At 38.4% G+C, this 21,782-nt stretch overlaps 2 protein-coding genes across 4 annotated transcripts in view; both read right to left on the bottom strand.

Moving 5' to 3' along the window:
• Nucleotides 1–1,362: 1,362 nt before the first annotated feature.
• On the bottom strand, nt 1,363–17,094 carry slc9a5 (solute carrier family 9 member A5). Its single transcript, XM_062989989.1, has 16 exons — nt 16,623–17,094; nt 11,926–12,228; nt 11,642–11,805; nt 9,370–9,448; nt 8,895–9,072; nt 7,583–7,803; nt 7,223–7,425; nt 6,668–6,757; nt 5,908–5,978; nt 5,704–5,830; nt 3,848–3,939; nt 3,603–3,729; nt 3,276–3,425; nt 2,510–2,582; nt 2,163–2,294; nt 1,363–1,940 (listed from the first exon to the last, which is right to left on the bottom strand). The coding sequence occupies exons 1-16, from the start codon at nt 16,951–16,953 to the stop codon at nt 1,429–1,431; spliced, it is 2,853 nt and encodes a 950-aa protein (XP_062846059.1). The 5' UTR covers nt 16,954–17,094; the 3' UTR covers nt 1,363–1,428.
• A 1,020-nt stretch (nt 17,095–18,114) lies between these two features.
• Nucleotides 18,115–21,782, bottom strand: part of fhod1 (formin homology 2 domain containing 1) — a 33,666-nt gene continuing 29,998 nt past the window's right edge. For 2 of the 3 annotated variants that reach the window (XM_062989698.1, XM_062989700.1), the window contains 4 exons: nt 21,202–21,367; nt 20,954–21,016; nt 19,941–20,114; nt 18,115–19,686 (listed from right to left, as the gene is read on the bottom strand). In XM_062989698.1, the coding sequence (XP_062845768.1) occupies nt 19,625–19,686; nt 19,941–20,114; nt 20,954–21,016; nt 21,202–21,367 (465 nt within the window). In that variant the 3' untranslated portion in view covers nt 18,115–19,624. The remainder of the gene's footprint in view (nt 19,687–19,940; nt 20,115–20,953; nt 21,017–21,201; nt 21,368–21,782) is intronic. The other variant, XM_062989699.1, reaches the window with a different exon arrangement.

The raw sequence follows: 21,782 nt of genomic DNA, 5'->3' as shown, positions 1-21,782 counted from the left end.
ACTGATTTCTTCAAGACCTGTTGGTATAACATGTCTGAGTAGTTTTACAGTTCCCATTACCAAAAAATGCACAGCATGTCAAAAGTCATAAAGAAATATGTAATATGAAATATGTGGTCCGCTGAACTTTGCATCTGCAGAAAAAGCCTTATAAGAGGACAAATTTAAAATATATAACACTTACCTAAAAAAAAAACTAATTATGTTCAAACACTTTCAAAAAGTGCTCCGTGTAGCTGGATTGTCTGACATGCTGAATAAAAGCTAATTGTGTACTCCCTTATACATTTTATTCCCATATCTACAGCGTTTGCACCTTTAATTGTGTGATACTTATAAATACATGTCAACAGTATTATAAAGCCAAGTGACATTGTGCCCAGGAGTAAATAACAATGACTTGGAGCACTGCATGGAGCACTGGTTCCTGTCAATATCTGAGCAGAGCTGAAAGAAAATGGGCTGCTTTTTTAAAAGGAATTTGGACTCTTAACAGTGAGGTTTGGCTGGACTGAATGCCCCTTATTTTTTACTCTTGTTTTGCTTCTTTGAAACTTTGAGAAAGAGGCGTATGCTACTTCACAATCAGGTTTAAATTATTGGAACCGTTGGTAAATATAAATGGTGAAAAGGATGTGTAGTTGATTAAAGGTTATTTGTATACATGTACCTGAAGCAAGCAATTATGGGGGTTTTTTTCAGGTTGCTAGGTGTTAAAGTGGTCACCCAAGACATCCTTCAATATCAGGATATAATTACATTGTTTACATTATTTACTACTTATGTATTTGTGAATCTCACCAAGAATTAAAGAAAACTGTGTGCTGTTATGTATGCAAAAGTAGATTGTGTGCAGAAATTGAGATTGTGGGGTGCTAGAAATATTTTAATGTTTCCAGACTTGCTGATTATTTCTTACTTTTGTGCTGAAGTTGCAAGAGAATGTGCAGTGAAAATAGCATTTATTCATCATCATCATTTTCAGGTTTTACCACCAATTTATCCTGGTCAGGGTCATGGTGGGTCTGGCTTTTCTGGAATTTTCTGGGGGCAATGCAGTAACACACCCCGGATAGGACGCCAATTCATTTCAGAGCACAAATACATAGCCAATGATGTCTCTATTTATATCCAAGACCAGCAAATAACACTGCTGGGGATTCAAACCCTGGATCCCAGCAGTAGGGGGTGAAGCTATTTGCCACCTGACCGCCCTTTAGCATTTATTATTTAGTTTAAAAAAAGATTATTCCATTCTATTATTGACAGTACGACAACTGGTGCAAATCATTTTAAGTTTCAGTTTGTGGAATCTGAATATCCCTATGCTAAAGCTGACTTTTTAAAAACATGTCATGTGGGTCTAATACCTAAAGCTAGATTTAATCTAGACCCTAAAAGAGGCAGAAAACAAAAAATGCAGAACTTCTACAGCTGTGTTGGTTTTCTGCTGTGTGGCTCGGTGCCGGATGGTGGCGTCGTTACTAGATTCCTCAGATACATGCATGGATTCCTTCTCCTTGCAGATAACTGTCCAACAGAGTTTGGAGCAGGCAGTGTCAGCTGCCTCGCTGACACCATTAAAGGCTGCATTTCTTGCTGATGCTGAGGGAAGATGCTTTCATCTTCCTCCTCCTTGTTTCCAGGAAAGTAAAATTGGGCTGATCCGGAAAGCCGTCCAGGTGCAGCAAGCCTCGAGAGGGCGCCAACCCGTGGATGTTGCGGCTCCTGAGGAACTGGAGGAGAGGCCAGGCTCTCTAAGGAGGAGATGCTCTGGTTCCAGGCTTCTTGAAGGTCTATTGGGATGATTTTGGTGGCCTCGCTGGATATACATGGAGGCTGAGAGTCCATGCTCCCCTTCCAAGGCAGATTTTTCTCTCCACATGTGAGAGATGGAGGGGCGACAGACGGGCTCTGACACACCTCAGAAGCAGCTGGGACTGTGGTGGAAAAGAACATAAAAATATGAAGAAAAGCAAATATAGTCAATAGGTTTGACCTTTTCTACAGTTTCACTTAACAAAGGAAATCTAAACCAATTTGGGAATCATTTCTTATGAACGTTTTATCTAAAATGCAAACTGCAAAGCATTTTAGGTTTGTGCCTTCAAAAATTATTATTTTAATTTCACTGCTCTGTTTTTGGGGTCTTTATTCGTTACCTGATTTGGGTCGCGGCTTTGGTGTTTCACAGTGCTTGTGGGCTACAAAGGTGATCCCAATATCATCATCTTTCTCCTCCTCTGAGTTTTCTTCCTTCTCCTCATCTTGTGCCAGTGGTGCTACAACTGGATCTGTAGGCACATGCATACAAAGTGCATTACCCACAATGACTCCACCTTATACCCAATGTCCTTCTGAGCTGTTACAACTCAGTTTCTATATAATCTATACTTAATGGCTGCTGGTTGCTGTTACACCCTCATGCTTCCAAAATGCAAACAGTATACTTGTATTACTACTATTATATTCAAGACATTTTAATGGCTTTCATGACCACATGAGTCACCTTTGTCTTGCCAGCTGACATTTCTCCTGGGCTTGTCACTGGTCTCCTGCTCCTTTGAATCTGACCCCTTGTGCTGAAAAATGGTAATAAACAATAAAAGAATCCTAAACTAAATAGGGCATGAAATAAACATTGTTACACAAATGAACCCCTTTTGTCATGTTAAAAATAATGCTCAAAAATTGCAGTGAAATGAGACATTAATGTGTTGTTGATTTCTCTGCCAAGCACTGCTGTCTCTTGTTTCTCATATGTTTTGACAATCTTAACACATTAAAGCTTAATTAAAATCCATCAATCTCTTCATTTTCCTAAACGATAACAAAAACAATAATGTAAATTAAAGATTAGCCTAACGTAATCTCATTTTAATGCTTGTTTTGATGGATGCATCCAAATATCCAGAAAAATATGTTTATTGTTAGTATTGTTGGGTATTGTTTTTTAATAGGATCTATATTTCATGTTTCATAAAAAAAGAAATGCATGTGCCAGTAAATTAGAAATACACTGTTGGTTAAGCCACTGAATATCACGAGATTACATAAAGCATTTTCTTAACATGGTCAAAAAAAGCTTGATGAATGTACTGTGAGGTAAGTGTAAAACAGTGTAAACATGACAGCTTTATGTAAGAGTGATGACAAGACATTTATCAACACTTAATCCTTTTTCTTCAGCATTCACACATTCAATGTAACACACATTTTTTCTCCTTAACGCCATGTAGCTGTGCCAGGCAGGGCCAAGGGCAATGCATTCTTGCCTTTTTCTGGCTGCGATCCTTTTTGTGCCTTTTGTACTGGGTCGATTTGAAAGATTCCAGGCGGTTGCGCATGTTTCTCTGAAACACCTCACGGTCCTGCCTTTCCTGATCACCTGGCACCATGAAGTGACGACTGTAGTGAGACTGATACTAAAGGAAAGAAAATTTTAATTCGTTGCCTGAAGTTGACAATCATGCAAAATTTATATACATCCAAATGTGTTTATGTGTATGTGCTTGTATGTGTATTTGTTTTGTTCACTTTATTGTGTCAAATAAAAAAAATATTCTGATATTTGTAAATAGAGCATTAGTGTTTGTTTATACCCGTTTTCGAGGTTTGTACAGATTGCCGGCCAGTACGTGATGTGTTTCTGTCTCCTCCTCTACTTTTGCTCCAGGGTTTGTGTCAATCACCTGAAGGTCCAAACACACACCACTACCATTCTCTCTCCTGTAAACACACATGCACACACATTTACAAAGTTAAACAACCACTGAACGGTATTTAGTATCCACTCTGCATACCAATTATACAGCATAGATGTACATGGATCTTAGCTTGTACTCACAGGTAGTTGGTGACATTGGTCATCTCTGGAAAAGAGGTTCTACTTGCCATAGAAGGAAGTGAGAGCCTAGCAGAGGTCAAAATGTTTCCACCCTGAGAGTCAAAGAAATTAAATAGACACATATTGTACTTCTTAATGAAAAAAAAAAAAAAGAACATGAATAAATAGATACCTTTGCTTACTCTTACTTTTATAACTTTTATTAAATAACCTTGATAAAGTTGTTAGCATGTTGTTTTCCTATTACTGCCCAAATAATTTTCTTAAATGTCCAAAAACCATTTTTGTATTTTCTCCCCAACTCTGTGGGTTGTCAGGGAAGGGGGCAAGAAGTAGCTTTCACCATCTCTCTAGCAGTAGTGCAAATATTAGCAGAAAAACTTCACACAGGAAACTGAATACTACAAAACTCAAGGCTGCAGGAAATGAAATTCCTCACAGCCACATGACAATTCCTGCTGGCCAATTCACCTTATAAAAGCTCCGGAAACCCTTTCCATTTCATAGTTCTCTTTCATCAACTGTTCTGATAAGTAATTCATTTGCCTCAGAGGACTAATACTAAATATGAATACCAGTACTGACACTGATATTATCCTCTTGGGGCCTGCACTCTCTCATTCCCTCTGATGTCTGAGTACTCGATCGGTATCTTGGTGTGGCACTGTTCAGGTTAGAGACAGAGACACTTCGGCGTCAGAGCGGACAACAAAGGAGAGGATTATACTCGTCTCAAAGGCCTGAAAAACAGTGAATCCCTGAAACTGTTCTGTTCACTTGAGAAAGATTTCAGAGCCTGCTTTTACTCCACGTTTGAGCCAAGGAACTTAACATATCTTCAAACGTTTATTACCAGTTGCTGGCACTGATGGTTTGTGCTATAAGTATAGTACATTAATATTCATATACATGTGTACAGTACAATGAATTTTTGAGCATATCCCAGCTCGTTTGGAAGCTGGGGTCCGAGCACAGGATCAGCCATTGTACTGGAGCTGAGAGGGTTATGGGCCTTGCTGAAGGGCCCAACAGAGGCTGCATGGCAGAGCCCATAACCTTTCAATTAACAGTCCAAAGCTATACACACTAAACTACAACTGTCCCATAAAAAGTGCAATAATCCATCCTTGGCCGTTGAACGTATAACATTTCACATAATAAAGCAACGTGAAACTTCAGTAAATAGAGAAAAGACTGACAAAACAAAACAGCAAACAGAACTGCTGACTTCTTGGAGTGGAGCGCCACCTATTGAACATGAGCCATAGTGCAGAAATAATAGTGATCCAGAGAACATCATACTTATAGTGAAATACTGATGAGAAGCATCATAATATGGGTTTTGCTTCTTAGCAAAAGATACTGAGGCATTTTACACAATGAAGGAAACATAAATGACGACCATGTACCAAAACATATTAAAAGAGACCTGGTTCTCACTGACCAGGAATCTAAATTTGGTTTCGTCAAGACAACAAACATAAACATAACGCTAAAATAGCTTTAAACTAATTTCTAGTAGTAAATGAAGAGTCGCCTTTATTCAACATTGTAATCTTGCCTACACACTTAACATAACTTGCAAAGTTTCCAGTAAGGATGCTAGTATAGTATCAAAATCTCATATACAAAAAAAGATATAGCTTAAACTTAAAGCACTGAGTATGATAGGCTATGAAAAACTGAATACTGGGACATATGCTTTACTAAATTACACCTGCAGCTTTGCTTGTGTCTTTCCGTATGGTAGAATTTCATCCCCTTGATTTTGTTAATTAATTAAAATTCTCTTCAGGCACTTAGCATACTGTACAATGACATTACTGTCTAATCAGTACTACAGAAGTAGTCTTTACCTGATCAATTACACTGATAGCATCTCTAATGTTGATTTTCTGATAGGCCTCCCACAGCTCGCTCTTATGATAAACGGATTTGCGCATCAACAGCTTACTCAGGTATTTTTTATCAAAATGCTCCCACCTACAAAACAGAAATACAAACGGTTAAAAAAGAGTTTTATTTCTCATCTTTTAAATGACTTAGTTATTGACTCTTACTTGTCTCTCCAGTGATGATAACCATTCAGCCCAGCAATGTCTTCCACTGCAGCTAGAATGTGATCAAAGGCCTGAAAGAAGAACACAAAAACAGAATTCACAGTCATTAAACTGGTGCCTCCTTGCCTACAATTAGACAGGTTTGAATAAAAAAGTGATCAGATCTGTTTTGTCTATTTTTCATTTTATTTATATCAACCATTTTATCCTGGTCAGGGTTGCGGCAGGTCCGGTTCCACCAGGAAACACTAAATGCAAGACAGGAATACCCAGGACAGGGCACCAATCCATCACAGGGCCTTGGCTCGGCCAACCAATATCATTGTTGAGATGTAAACCCTGGTGGACAAGCGTAGTAGACTGCTGCGTCACACCAGCATCCCTATATATAACCACTAAAGGACTTAGTTCATTTCATGAAGCGACACCCATTCTAGTTTTAGCTTTTGGTTCTGCATAATCAGCAGGACTCCATAAGCCGCCACAAGCAGGAGGCTGCCTGACATTTACTGAGAGCACAGGATGGTGCGACTCCCCATACTTCTATTTTCCATTTCTGTGATACTACAAAAAGAAAATACAGCCTTCTTTTTATCTATTCTTCCACCTTTGGGGGAGCACACATCAGGATCAGACAGTGCAGCTTTTACTGTAGCTGCTAAACTGTAAGGCTTAAAGGTCAAAATCACCAAAAAATAAATAAAGAGTGACAAAGTCAGAATAAGGTAGACAGGCAGGAGTCCTACACTTAATAACTTACACGCTCGTGGATTTCTTCATTAATGGTGGGTTTTCTGTTTGTGCTGCGAGGAACCTTTAGCCATGTCACTAGAGGCTTGATAGTCAGACCCTGGGTGATAGGAAAAAACATTAGAAATAAGACAATAACCTTTTCTGACATGAGCTCTGTCCATTTGCAACTGACAAACATATTAAACAATTTCCACACATTTTTATTTTATTGATAAAGCAGTTGAAGAAAATGTAAAAAACTGGGCTTTTGCCTTTGTTTTAGTAGTAAAATTATATAAAATATTAAAAAGCACCCTCTATAGCAGACATGTCCAAAGTCTGGCCTGCGGGCCAATCACGGCCCGAGGTTGGATTTTATATGGCCCGTGTCTTCTGCATTAAATTGCATTATTTTTTACAAGAAGTCATTCACATGAGAAGCAGCAAACCCGTGAATGAGACGTACTCATGTATGACATGATAAAAGCCACCTAGCAGAGAAGATCTGCTCTAAATGAATGAAATCTCATTGCATGTTGTCACAAGCTCAGACTCAAGTGATGGTCATAGAGACGACAGTTACCTGAAACATGACTGTGAAGAAAATCACAACTATGGTGGTTGCGACAAAGTAATCCTTTGCCTTTACGTGCTCTTCATCCAGGAGCACCACCAGTGCAAATGCTACAGCACCTCTCAGGCCACCATACGACATTACCACTTGGTCAATCTTCTCTAAAGGAACCAACCGAAACTTATTCAGAATCCAAGTCTGCCCAACAACACCTGTAGAAACATAGTGACAAAAGTGAAACAAAAGATACAAAAAAGCACCGCATAGTCAAAAGTATTTGAACACCCACCCATCCACTGGCAGTTACACTTAATTAGTTATACTTTCATTAGGCATTCATAAGGCATAATTTATTGGCTAGTAACTTACCCATAGCTCTGAAGACAAAGATGAATATGAGGGTACACACAACCAAGCCAGTATCCCAGGCCCATTTGGATTTGTCTACGGCTGAGATGCCAAGAAAAATAAAAATGATGGTCTCAGCAATACTGGTCAAAGTCTTCATTGTGTATTTGACCGCAGTGCGAGACTTCTGGGATATGTTAGCCTCCACATACTTGTTGCAACCAATGCCACAAAAGGTCAGCCTGTAATGAGAGTCAGTAGAATTAGAAAGTTTACGTAAAAAAAGACACTACCCTATTAAAGCCCAAGTTACAACATCATTGAGTCTAACCTAACCTCAGTTAGGCCACCTAACTGTCCACTAAAACAGTTAAGCATCAGTAAAAGTATTTTATTTGAATTATTGAATTGAATTATTGTGTATCACTGTTGTGGTCTCTTGTACTACTTTTATAATAAACGTTCAATTCCACTGTTTTACAGCAGGTGTCGCAACTGCTTTAGCAGACCAATAAAGTACCATGTAATAGTGAAGGGCGACATCTGCTGGAGGAGTCGCAACACTTCATGTCCTAATTAAGAAAAATTGTTTATTTTTTAAAGAATATAAAACTGATTCTAAGCTTATTATCGTCAATATATAATGTTATTTTGTTATTTTGTAAATGCTGGGAATTACTGGGAACTAAATGCCTGCGATTTTGGGCAAACGTATAAAAATCTAATTATTATTAAGAATATTAAAATTAATAATAATAACGATAATATTAATAGTGGCACTTTAAAGTCTGTTGTTGACTTTTTAGTAACAAGGTTCAGAACTGCTGTTTATCAACAGCTGATAAGCATGATACTACTCAATCTAAAGCATATTGACTAAAGCTTTTTATGGTTGTGCAGGTAAATATTTCATTTGTATAAGCTCTTGGACTAGGCATGAGTGTGTACATAAGTTATGTACAGTTCTTTATTACTTTATCTGAATGTGCTGTAACTACATGAGCCAGACAATAATCCATTATTTTATAAGTGATCCTGAACTTTAGGATGCACCGCATGTTTATATTACACACCTCTGTTCAACCACTTATTTCTGACCTTGTCTTTTTCACTTCATTTGCTTGTTCATCTTTCATTTTGACTGGCTCTATCTGTCCTTGTGGCATGAATCCCTCTCCTATTCACTCGACTTCTCACATCTGCAGCTGCCACGCAGCATAAGGTGACTCATCATTCAACAGGCACATTTTAGTCTTGTGTCCTATATTTATATTATTTAGTTCTGTGTGTGTGTGTGCTTATGTGAAAAAAACAACACACAATGTGTACTCACGAGAGAATAGCAGAGAGTGAGAAGAGCTCAGCAGTGAGATATGCCAGGTACACAAGCAGGAAGATGAACAGCGGTTCAATCATGCGCACCCTCTTTGTGAAACGGGTGATGAAGGCCAGGATGACAGCAAAAATTAATCCCACCAGTGTCCCACCCATACTGACAATAAAGAAGGAGGCTGAAAAAAAGCATAACTTTAACATAACTTTATAGATTTCATGGAATATCATTTAGCATCATGTCAGGATAGTTCAGTTCGATAGCTAGATTTGAGAATTGATTCCATACTATTCAAGATATGTTAAACAAATACCAAATAAACAACATGACATTAAAATAATTATGCATATATGATGACCATAGCAAATTATATATATTTTTTATTAAAATCTTTTGCAATGTTAAGTCAGTAAAACACAATGTACAGAAATGTTGGATGGTCTAAAATTGGACTTGGGATAAGTCTTAAACTTACCAACACCTTTAAAGTAGTCTGCTGTTTGTACATTTCCTGGACCAACTTCCACAAAAGAAATGTAAACCTTATACAAAACCTAAACAACAGACAAAATTGGAGATAATGTAAATAGTTGTATTAAAAATTTAAACTACACTCCTACTAATGCAGATATAAATTACTACATTGTGGAAACAAGTCATTTCTGTATGACGTTATTACTACAAAACTATTGCATTACAGTTTCCACGACTTACAGATTAAGTTAAAGTCTGACAAGGCAACACACTTGCCTTATTACAAGCTCAACTAAAGGGAAGGTGGAAAGATGGATGAATGAATGGATAAATTGGCAATTAGATGGATGGATGAATGCAAAAAAAAATGGATGATGGATAAACTGAGGAGCGAATTAAGGTGTATGGATAGATAAATGGATGGACGAATAGACAGATGTATGAACTAGTAAATGGGTGAATTAATGGGTGGATCAAATAATGAATAGATAGATGGATTATCTAGTGGAGGTGAATGGGTGGATGGATAGGTGGATTAATGGATAACCTAATGGCTGACCAGATACCAAGATGGATTTGTGCAAACACTGTATTTATAACAGCTCTCCAATATACTTCAGGTCAAAGTGCATGTGAAGGCACTATAACATTTGCTTACAGATATCTTGCATGGCTAAACTGGCCACATGCACCAGATGCACCCGCACATGAATCTATTAAAAGCTTAAATGTCAATACAAATGGTCCCAGATTCAGTAATGGTTTAAAGTTAGCTCTGGTTACTGTCTGTGAAGAGTGTTATGTTTTCACTGTGTCCGTGTCGTCCACGGCAAGTACTCTATTTCCTTCCTACACTTTCAGAACAGGGTGTATTCATGAATACGGACAATCTTTCTGGCGTAGGTGCTGATCCACCAGGACAATGAATTGGCTGAGAATTGGAAAGTCGTTAGAGAATAAATAAATAAATTAATAAATAAATTTTATTGGCATGTCCCCAATCTTGGCTAGAACAGCCAGACCATTTGATGTTTTTTTCTCATCACATTTTTGTCTTTATCACCAAATCTAGTCATTTCCAATAGCCATTGTAAATCCGCTCTGAATCAGCTGTCGCTTACATGTTCGTAGAAATACTTTAATGCTATAAATTACTTCTAAGTAAAAGAATTGTGAAAGGGACAAAATATATAGAAATACAAAATGCCTTTAGTTGGATGCAGGATAGAGGTGATAATCCCATAATGCCCCAGCGCATGGCCAATAATGTGAAGGCTTTTATATTACAAAGCTGTGTGGGAAACAACTAAAATCCCTGACTGCAACAGTATTAGCTTTACCTAATCTCATAAGTGGAGACTTACCCACAAAAGCTGTTTGTGTAAGCATTAATAAAAAAGTCACAATGGCACTGTGGCAGTGGTCTTACTTTTATTAAGGGTTGACATTGAGCAATACAAAAGTCAACTGCTCAAGACAATAAATCCTTTTCCCCTTGGGTTTTATGCTGTCAGATAGAATAAGTGAGGAATAAAAATAAAGCAACACCTTTGAGAAACAGTGACAGGTTCACAAGCCGTAAATTGGCAAAAATTTTAATTTTAATTATAATAATGTGCTCATTTTTCTAAAAAATACATACTTGATAGTTTGATTTTATGCTCTTGACAACAGCCAAACCCAGTCATTGGTAGAAGCGTCCACATACGTTCAGCTATGTAGTGTATGTGAACATGCACTATCTTCAATAATAAAAACACAGTGTTAAGACCTAGGGAGATACTATAGTATACCCTGTACTAGTCATAATATCTTAAATTGGATTTCAGCAGGGAATGATGACTGCGTTCCTGGCAGTGGTATTGTGATTGGAAGGTTGGAGTGTGACTGGAGTGGCAGGTCATGACAGCAGATTATAGTAAACTCAAAATTGTCATAAGTGATAAAGGGTAACAACACAGTCCGTCCTACTGACAGTATTGTATTACATACACAATGAAGGCTAACATTACCCAGATACTTGCACTGCTGGAGCTAGAGCTCTAATCCCCCCCCCCCCCACACACACCACAAGTCAAAAGCTGCTTAATCAAATCAACACTTGTGGGAATGAACCGTGTGTTTCCTGTGTTTGGGCACCTGTTATTATTATTAAATGAGTATGTGTCAAATGCACAGCATGATACCAAATCTAATCTTCATAGGTAACACTACAAACAGTAACGTACATACATGCATAAATATATATATTAATTTGTAAAGTCATGACTTACCACAGTGACAGCATCGTTTAGGAGAGACTCGCCAAAAACAATGATAAAAAGCATCTCGTTAACGTGGACCTCCTCAAACACAGCGAGCACCGCAACAGGATCCACAGCTGAGATCAAGGCTCCAAACAGCAGGAACTCCATCAACCCTGCCTCCACTCTATTATCTACACACACGTGCAAACACACCTGTAGCATACACAATAATACACTGCAGCTAACATAAGTAACATGTTTCAATTCAGCTTTCTCTAATTCTGCTCCTGTCCCATCCTAAAATAACTCACCAATACCCCCCGCCAGCTTCACTCCATACAGACAGAACCCTGTGCAGAAGGCGTTCCACAGAGTTCCAACCACTGCATACATCAGGATTGCACCCAAGTTGTCGAAAAAAAGGCGGGCTGGCATAAAATATCCAGCATCCCCCACGATGGTAGGCAAAAGGAAGAGAAAGAAGAGTCTTGGGTCCAACTGGTATAGCTGCTTATTGCTGGCAATAAGCACCACACCACCCAGAACTAGACCTAAGAGGATCAGCATGCAGCTCTCCGGCACCACCGTAGTAAAGCGCTGTGAGAAGTGGAACACTGGGGGAGACACAAAGGCAGAAGAAATGGTGCACAATAACTCAGCAACTGAAAAATGTATGATTCTGAACACAGATAAACACCAAAAGCACTGTTTTCCTCATATGAATTAAACTTGAGAACATCCTCAGACATACTTTATACCATTTTCCACACATTTTTATTTGTATTAACCACAATAGCACTATACAGACACCCCCTGTTGAGTTCAGATGTTTCATACCTTTAATTCTAACAGCTGTATTAAACACAACAATAAAAAAATAATAATTACAGAGAATTTAGGGGAGTGTGACTCCACTTAATTAAGTTTTTTTAATTTATTTCCACAACACTCAAGTCTAAATTGCCTCTGTCATATTAATTAATTATTAACATAGATTAAATATCTAGTCTTTGTACTGATTTGGTTTAAATACAGGTACACATACACCTACAAATCCAGTACAGCATCAGAGACTTTTATTAAATAAGCCTTAATCCTACAAAGATTTAAAGAATGATAGTAGAAGCAGCATAAGCCTGCAGAGCCTTAAATAGAGCAGAAGCAGATGAAAAAAACTAAATTGTGAAATAGCATAAAGCTCATTATCATGGCAGAACTACTCCATAATGTCTTTCTCTTGCTAAAACACATGGAAGATGGCTAAATGCTCACTAGCAAATTGGGTGTCTGTTCTAGGTCATGTATCAAGCACTCTTAGCTCAGCTGTCCTGTGGTATTGAATGTGCACAAAAAATTGTAATCATTTCATGTTGTGTTGGCACACTTTTTACGCTGGATGCCCACCCTGACACAAGCCTTGTTATTTTGTCCAGCACTGAGGGCACACTGACAAAAAGACCTAAACAATGGCTAGCCTGTTTGGCCATCGAATACCCCTTCCCCATCGCAGACATAGCCTGACCGGCTGATAGCACCACTGAGATGCAAAACTGTATATTGTATATTGCTTTGAACAGGGGTCTTATATATAAGGCTCTTTTATAAATGACCTAGACAGCATTTTTCATCATAAAAAATTCATAAAAACCTGAAAATGTAAAAGAATGCGCTTTATAATAAGCACACAGCACTGCAAAGTGTCTGATGATCTATGTGATGAGACTGTAGGAAACGTTTAAAAGGTCAACACATTTTACAGACTTTTAAATTGCTGTTGTTAAGGAATGAACAAGCAGTTATAGATCAGGGGTCAAGAGCTTGGATTGAGTAAGAATTCGGCAACAGCATCAGAAAGACCTTTAAAACCACACTCACAAATGCACATCCTTGGTCTGACTAAAAGATACATTAAGATACAGCACTACTGTAGAACCAGAAAGGTAAAAGACAGTAAGAGAGAAAAGGGATGGAAATCTAATGTGGCAAGAGGAGCAGAAAGGTAATGAGAGAGTCTAATGGCAGTAATTATTCATGTTTTTCATGGGCAGAGGGATCCAAGCACGACACACACATACACGCCAGGTTCACATCAATCAGCCCTCTATTGTGAGTCATTCATGAGAGTTTAGGAAAACATTCGCCCTCCCCCTTTCACATGTACAAAAAATTGTACCTATACAGTGCTTTTATAAAACAATTTCTAATACAGGCTGTTGCATATTTTGTAATGTTACAAAAATGATTTTTGTTTTAAAGATTGTCCTATATTTGTCTTTATCCATCATATCTTTTCAAAACTAATGCATTCATTCACACATTTATCCACGCAGTGCATCCCTAACAGCAGCAAATGTATAAATAAGTTCATTTCATAACTTTTTTTCCATTTCTTTAAGGAAGTAGGTCTTAAATTAGCTTGGAGGGAGACTTAGTCATTAGATTCCCTGGGGAGATGCTGTTGCCCAGCACGCGAACATCCCACAGGAGGACAGGCACAGTAAATACAGTATTGATCTTGATTGTGGATTATAATAATTAACATAATGAGCATTCAAAACTATTAATTCAATCATCTTTTCCAACTGCTTCATCCTGCTTATTGTCACTATGGTACTGGCAATTGCTTTAAGCAATACAAATCTGCATCTCCAAATTACAAGACAAATATTCAATTCATTTTAATGCCACGGCCTGTGGAAATGCCTAAGGAGTGAAAAAACCCTGCAAACACACATGGAGGGACAAACAGGAAGTAAGAGTAGGGTAACCTGACCGACTAAAAGCAGAAAAGGCAGGTGATGGTTGACTGAGATCAGATGTAGCATCAGTGTTTACGTCTACTTCATTTACACAAGCACAAAAAAGCATCAATCATCAGGCATGTACAGCAACACACCAACTGCTTTTCAACGACATGTTTTTCTGATCCTGCTTCTGATGACACATCACGAGAAGATTAAAGCTTAAATTATGTCTGATCCACTACTGAGCACCTGCACTCACTTTACTCATGGTAGAGACATAGGGAGGAGATGGAGTGATCTTGTTGCTAAATGTGACGTGAACATGTACTATCTGTTCTAGATGGAAATTGGCCACAATTATCCAGCAAGGGTTTTTTTTTTTATTAAACAAATTCCTGAAAACAACAGCCAACCCTAGTCATTATCTAATAAATTATAAAATAAATAATAAATAAACAGATGTGTTTATTTGATTTATTACTCTCTGGTTAAAACTCCATGACAAATAATAACTTGACTTCAGATGTCTGTTTTTTTAGAGATAGATAGTAGATCCGACATGTACCTTTCCACCTACCTAAAATGATTTGAGGCTGCCATACCACCTATGCCATTCCTGCAGCACTGCTGGCCGTCATGAGAATCTGCAGTGACTGTACTTACAGTGTCCGGAACCTCAACGTTAGTCCTTATTCTACACTATATGACCAAAGGTTTTTGGACACCTGACCATAAGCTTGTTGGACATCCTATTTCAAGGTATTAAAACAGAGTGACTTTTATGTGATCCTACTAGCTATAACAACACTCATAACAAGGCTTCCCACATAAATCTGAAGTATGTCTGTGGGAATGTGTGCCCATTTGTATGGCTGGGCATCGATGATGTTCAAGAAAGCATTTATTGATGTTCCAAAGCTGTTCAGTGGGGCTGAAGTCAGGACACTAATGTTCCTTTAAACCGAGACTTTCTTCATGTCATTATAGAGCTTATTATGAAAGCCTTCATGACCTTGTAACCTGCTCGCTCCTCCTTTTAGTTATGCTGTAATAATTACGGCTGCCGGAGTCTAAAACTCTCTGTAAAACTGATATTTTTCTCAACTCGCATTGTACATTTTTAACTACAGTTTTACCCCGTGGTCCTTCTGATGGACACCTGTTTACCTGCCCGAGGTTAAGGAATGAAGTCGAGACTGCCGTGCCAACAATGCTGCTCCTGCCGGATGTGACGGGTCCCTGGCGTGTTTGCACCAAGAATGTCAAGAACTCACTACAGACTTTATTACAGACTGGACTGAATAATAACTATTATTATTATTATTACACAAGAATTATGATTGCTAGTTATAACTTTTAGTTCATTTTAATTCTGTGATTGTATAATTTGTGTAAATACTATTTATTTAAAGTATCCTCCAGACCACCCAAGAAGGATGGGGGGTCCCTGCTGAGTCTGGTTCCTCTCAAGGTTTCTTCCTGTAATTTTAAGGGAGTTTTTTCCTTGCCACCGTCGCCCTCGGCTTGCTCAACAGGGTTTTTTGCTCCGTTTGTTTATTAGGATTTTAACGTCATGTTTTAGAATTTGGTTACATTCATGACAGGAACGGTAGTTACTCATTACACACAAGTCATCAGTTCGCAAGGTTATATCAAACACAGTCTTGGACAATTTAGTATCTTCAATTAACCTCACTTGCACGTCTTTGGACTGTGGGAGGAAACCGGAGCACCCGGAGGAAACCCACGCGGACACGGGGAGAACATGCAGACTTCACACAGAAAGGACCCGGACCGCCCCACCTGGGGATCGAACGCAGGACCTTCTTGCTGTGAGGCCACCGCGCCGCCCCAGGGCTTTTTGTATCTGTTGGTCCTGGAGACAAAGTCTATTGTAAAAAGTGCTATATAAATAAAGTTGACTTGACTTGCTGTGGACCTAGATTGTGCCAAGTTGCATTGAGTTTATGTTTTATTGTGGGAAAAAAAGAGTTATACAAACACTGACACTGACATTGACATTGACCTGACATTGGGTGTAACTGAAAGGAACGTTAGATGGAAGAGACCTGTATAAACCTACAGGACCGTTTAAAGCTACAGTTAGCAGAACTTATTAAAATGTAAAACTTTTTCCACATATTAGAGCCACTTTATGTTGCCAGCATATAACAGAGCATCATGGCGCACTGTAGCAACAGTTCCCATCCAGCCTGGATAACTTCATCCTTCCACACGGACAGAGGATGCGCGTCCGGACTCACCTATCTTGGCGACGCTGGCGAGCAGGAGCCAGGTGGCGATAATGTACGGTGTCTGCACGTAGCTCCATTCCCACTGTACTATCTTATACCCGCCTCCGTGCCTGTGAGAGTCTCCGCCGTGGACAGCAGTCGGCTTCGGTTGTTCAGCTGAGCGGTCCAAAGCCAAGCCGGGACGCCCAGACTCGTCAGCATCGTCGACTTGTGGTGTAGAGAAAGGGGCCGGTATACGAGAGGATGTGGTTACCGTGGGGGAACGGTCAGTCACTGTCTCACCGACGGCGGCAGCAGCAGCAGCAGCACTGAGCAGCAACAACAGAGTCAAGCAGAGCATCTTCCGTTTGTGTTTCTCTTTAGGGTTTATCCAGCTCCATTACTCTTATATTCCAGCCGCTCTGGGACGCCCCGTTACCGGTCTACATCATCAACACCCCGGTGACCGCCGGTAACTAGGGGTGAGTGAGAGTCGATCAAAGAGTCGACTCACCGGTCCTTTGCATTCTGAATCAAGGCAAAGAGTCGATTCCAGAGAGCGCAGGTGATTCCCGTCACACCAGTAAATAGTTGTGATTGTAATGTTACATTGAACGAGTGGACACTACATAGTCAAGGCAACATGTATGTGTTTAAACGCTTGTTAATAAAATCAAATGAGTATCTCAGATGTAATGGTTCTTGTTGATTGAGATGTACGTGTGGAATCGACTCATACGACTCCATCGATTTCTAACACCTGTGAACCAGAGTCGACTTCGCGAGTAGCGTCGGTCGATTCCGAAGATACTACCGGCGCATGCGCACACCTGTTTACGAAGCAAGCGCTCTACATCAGAAATAAGACAACACTTCACCACACACTACTTCAAAATACACAATATTTAGACGCATTTAATAGCATAGTTTGACTTTTACCTACTATATGGTTCATTAAATGCTTTTCGCATGTGTACATTTGCACTCGAATAATCCTTTACCGTAGTAAATCTGACAAAGTGACCTTATTCTTATTTTAAATTATCTTAACACGAGTCAGTTGATTAAAAGACTGATCTGCTTATAACAGAATTAACTAGTTTTCTATGGCTTGTAATTAAATGGCGCCCCCTTGTGTACAATAACACTGCAGACAATTTGTACACAAAAGTTTTAAATTGAACCATCATGAATGTGAGAATCACAATGTTCTTTTTAAGATTTAACAATAAATGTTTTGCTAATGAACACATTTCTTACATAAGAAACATGTTATGTTATATTATTTTTGCAATTGTTCTTTGTCTGTTCAATAGAACATACTTTTATATACACATACATTATTAAATTTGAGTTCTTATTAAGTTTTTTTGACCGTGTATTCCAGTCAAAGAACCTTATTTCTGCAATTCATACATTTACTTACTTTAAAAAGAAACAAGCAAAAAAAAACAAAGAAAATGGAAAACAATGTGGCAGTAGTTTAACACTCGTTTAGGAAATGAACAAGGATGAATTAAAATTGTCTGTTAAAATGCTTTATTATTCTCTACATCCAGAGGTCTTCCTCAAGTAAACTTATATACACACAAACACACATCAAGTTATAAAAATACTGGGCATAATACTTGCATCTGCATTAGAGAGTATGCATGTGCCTAAAGTGGTCAAGCATAAGTACGTTTTTCTTAACAGTGGAGCACACCTACAGTAATACATTCAGCATAAAGAACACTCATGCATTCTACATTTCTAATTTTAGGATTGCAAAATCACACACAGTCCACCAAGAACATGACTGTGAGGGACGTGATGCAACCAGCTAGCTGAAAACTCTGTGATCGACCTCCTGTGCAAAAAAAAGCAGTAAATAGAGAAAGCTCATGTGCTTTGTATGTGGTTTTAACTGTATCATTTCTTTTAACAGGTGAGCCAAATAAACTAGTGAATCTAACAAGTGTAACAGTGGTCTTCTAGGCAAACATGATCAAGGATTGAACTGAAAACTCAAATTAAAAAAATTCATAAATAAAAAAAGAAACAGGGATATAATCTCTGCATTGTAGTTCAATAGTGGCTTCTATTGCCGGTGCAAAATAAAGTGTGGTGTTTTTAAAGCAAGTATTCAAACCAAGGCTGTTATTTACCCTCATGTAACACATGTACTATTCAAAAAGAAGAAAACCTAGCGTGACCAATTACATATACCCGAGAACAAGATCTATTTTTAACTGATACTTATGTAATATCCTTACCTTTATAATGTAAATTTAAATTAAAAGACCAGTAGGCACGCATGGCGCAGTGGTCTATTATGCTAGCCCAGGTTTGAATCCAGATGTTAGTGGTGCTATCGGCTGGCTGGGCATCTACACAGTCACAAACGCCTATGTCTGTGGGATAAGGATGGTCAAAGCACTGCGATGGATTGGTGCCCTGTACAGGTTACTCTTTGTTTCCTGTTGGAAGTGGACCTGCCAATTGACGCGTTTGATATAAATGAAATGAAAAAAAAATTAAAAAACTCAAATCAGTGTAAAACATTACATACACACCCTCTATCTACAGTGAACACAAGCTCTTCTACTCTTCCCCCCTCTATCTACAGTCAAAATTTTAGCCAACTGAGTTTTACACTGAGTGCTAAATATACAATAAAAATCTTATACCTGTAGGAAACATTCTACAAAAACGTACATATAAATTACCAAATTTAACGTTCAACACTTCATGTACCCATAAAAACTCAAACAGACCATATACTTGATATCTGCTTTCAAGAGTCTCATTTTTAAATAAAATTTTTTTAGCATTTTAAGATTTAAGTTGGTAGAAACTAGCATTACCCGGACAGGTAGTAAAAGATGAAGTACATCTGCAGCAGGCATCTGAGAAAACATTCTTTTCTCTACTCACTTTTCAAAATGCGTCACTATCACAATGTTGTTTAGAAAGGGTAACCCGAATATGTATGCATTTTCAGCCAGCAGGCAACCCATGATCATAGTTCAGTCAATTAACTGCAATTCCTCTCATCTCAGACTCAGTGCCTGCGCCACCTCCAAGGTCGTGCCACTCTTTAGCGTCCGTCGCACTGAAATGGCACACACAGGTGAGAATTAGCATTTTTACTTGTCTTTCTAAAAATATAGCAGTGAACCAAATGATGTAGTACATTAAAAAGGAGCTTGACTGTAATTGTGTTTAAGTCACTTTTGTGCTGTTGTGTTTCATTATGTGGATTGGGTATTAACAGCACATATTACTAATAACAGTTTCTAACAATCACTTTGAGATTACAAAGCAACACATGCACAAGTGAAAGTGTTAATAATTAATGTTACCCACATGATTTCCTGTTTAATCGTGATCGCTTTCGTGTTTTAGGGCTAGATGCCCTTTCTGTAGGATTCTGAGTAACAGACTTGACCAGCCGATCCATGATCTGGTCTGTTGCGTCGTCCTGTAAACTTGCACCATCTTCTTTGCTTACAGACGTCAATGTACTAACTCTTCCTAAACCTGTGGAGCAGCAATTGTGAAAATAAATCATTTACAAATCATTTACCAACAGTTAAGTTATCTCTAATGCTGAACTGAATGCTCAAGCAATCGGACCAAAAGTGAGAATGTAAAATGGGAGGGGAAAACAATTTTCCAAAAGGGTATTTACCTGGTGTGAGGTATTAACAGATCCACTTCATGGTTAGTCAAAAGCAGCCTACACATCAACATGCAACCTGTGCTCCACCCTTATACCCTCAAGTAATATACTACTGAAAAATAGCAGTCGAATCCATGCCACATGTCACACGATGGACAGATGACAGTAATCCACTATGGGGCTCCAACATTAAGTAAAATCTAATTGCTTGTTTACAGTTATTTTTGTGTTTGAGTGCTTAACAAGTAGTGTTGAAAGCAGCTGGGACAGATAAATATTTCAAGGACCATTCATGCACTGTACATTCTCTTTTCGTTTAAATCAGTGGTTCTTAAAGTGGCGTCTGTGACCTCTTGTTAGGGGGTCAACAGGGTTTTTTTTCCCCTAAACATCTTCTTTTTTGAAGTAACTGTAATTCCACCAGATGAATGTAAGTAAATAAGTAAATTCCAGTCAGATTCATGTGGTGCATTACATAAAAAATAATAATCATGCATTTACACTTACATCCTTATATCTGAATATTTGTTTTCATAAAAAAAATATGGTAGCTCATGGATTTGTTTTTGCACAAAAAGGGGTCCTTGGCTTTAATAGGTTTTTGAACCACTGGTTTAAAGCCCCTGATTCTTTGATCTGTTCTTTGATCTGTAAAATTTAATTTCCTCACACCCAGAGCATGCGGTATGTTCTCTACCTTCATCATTACAATCCTGAATGTTTGCAGTGGAAGAGCTCTCAGAGCCAGCCATCAACAGTGCTGTCAGAATGAACATGTTAAAGTTAAAAACTCTTACGCCAATACAATACTGTCTTTATTTATTGCTGCTGTCCCAAGAAATCTTAATTTTTTAAAGTAGTGACACTTCATTTAAAATAAAACCTGATTCTTATTAGCTAGCTTAAAACATTTCCCTTGTTATAGTCGACATGATGTTCTCTTACTTCGTACAGCACGGGATCTGCGCAGGTTTGTTCGGTCATCGTTGGCAATTAAAAGGTTCTTCATGTTCTCATGCTCCTCCTGGGCTGGCACTGCTTCTGTTGTCATGGAGATGGGGGCAGGACTTTCCTGGGTGATGGATGGGACTGCTCCAGAGAATTTCTCCATCTGTAAGAGCAGAAGCATCATGAGCTAGTCATACAGCCTGAGTACAGAGGCTGTTTTTGGCTTTCTCATTAACACATGGCCATTAACAGAGCAGGTTTCAGTAGCGTACATGGTCACATGATATATTTTTGGTAGCTCGTTGGCTGAACACATTCTCTTATGAATCCAACATTACACAACATCATCAGTAGAAGTGCTAGGATTCTGAATGTTATGAGCTCAGAATGGAAGCAGCTATAATACACTATATAATATATAATAATATAATATACGTACACTATAATAAGCTAAATACATAGGCATGAATCTTAAGTTAATAAGTTACATTCATATTTATTTTTTAATATTTCAATTGATATTAAATAGCACCTAACTTACTGATATAATAATATAGCTACAGAACAGCTGGAGCAGT

Source organism: Trichomycterus rosablanca, chromosome 27, assembly GCF_030014385.1.
Source record: "Trichomycterus rosablanca isolate fTriRos1 chromosome 27, fTriRos1.hap1, whole genome shotgun sequence".
NCBI lineage: Eukaryota > Metazoa > Chordata > Actinopteri > Siluriformes > Trichomycteridae > Trichomycterus > Trichomycterus rosablanca.
Note: the sequence above shows the minus strand (reverse complement) of the source record. Positions and strands in the feature narration are given on the sequence as shown.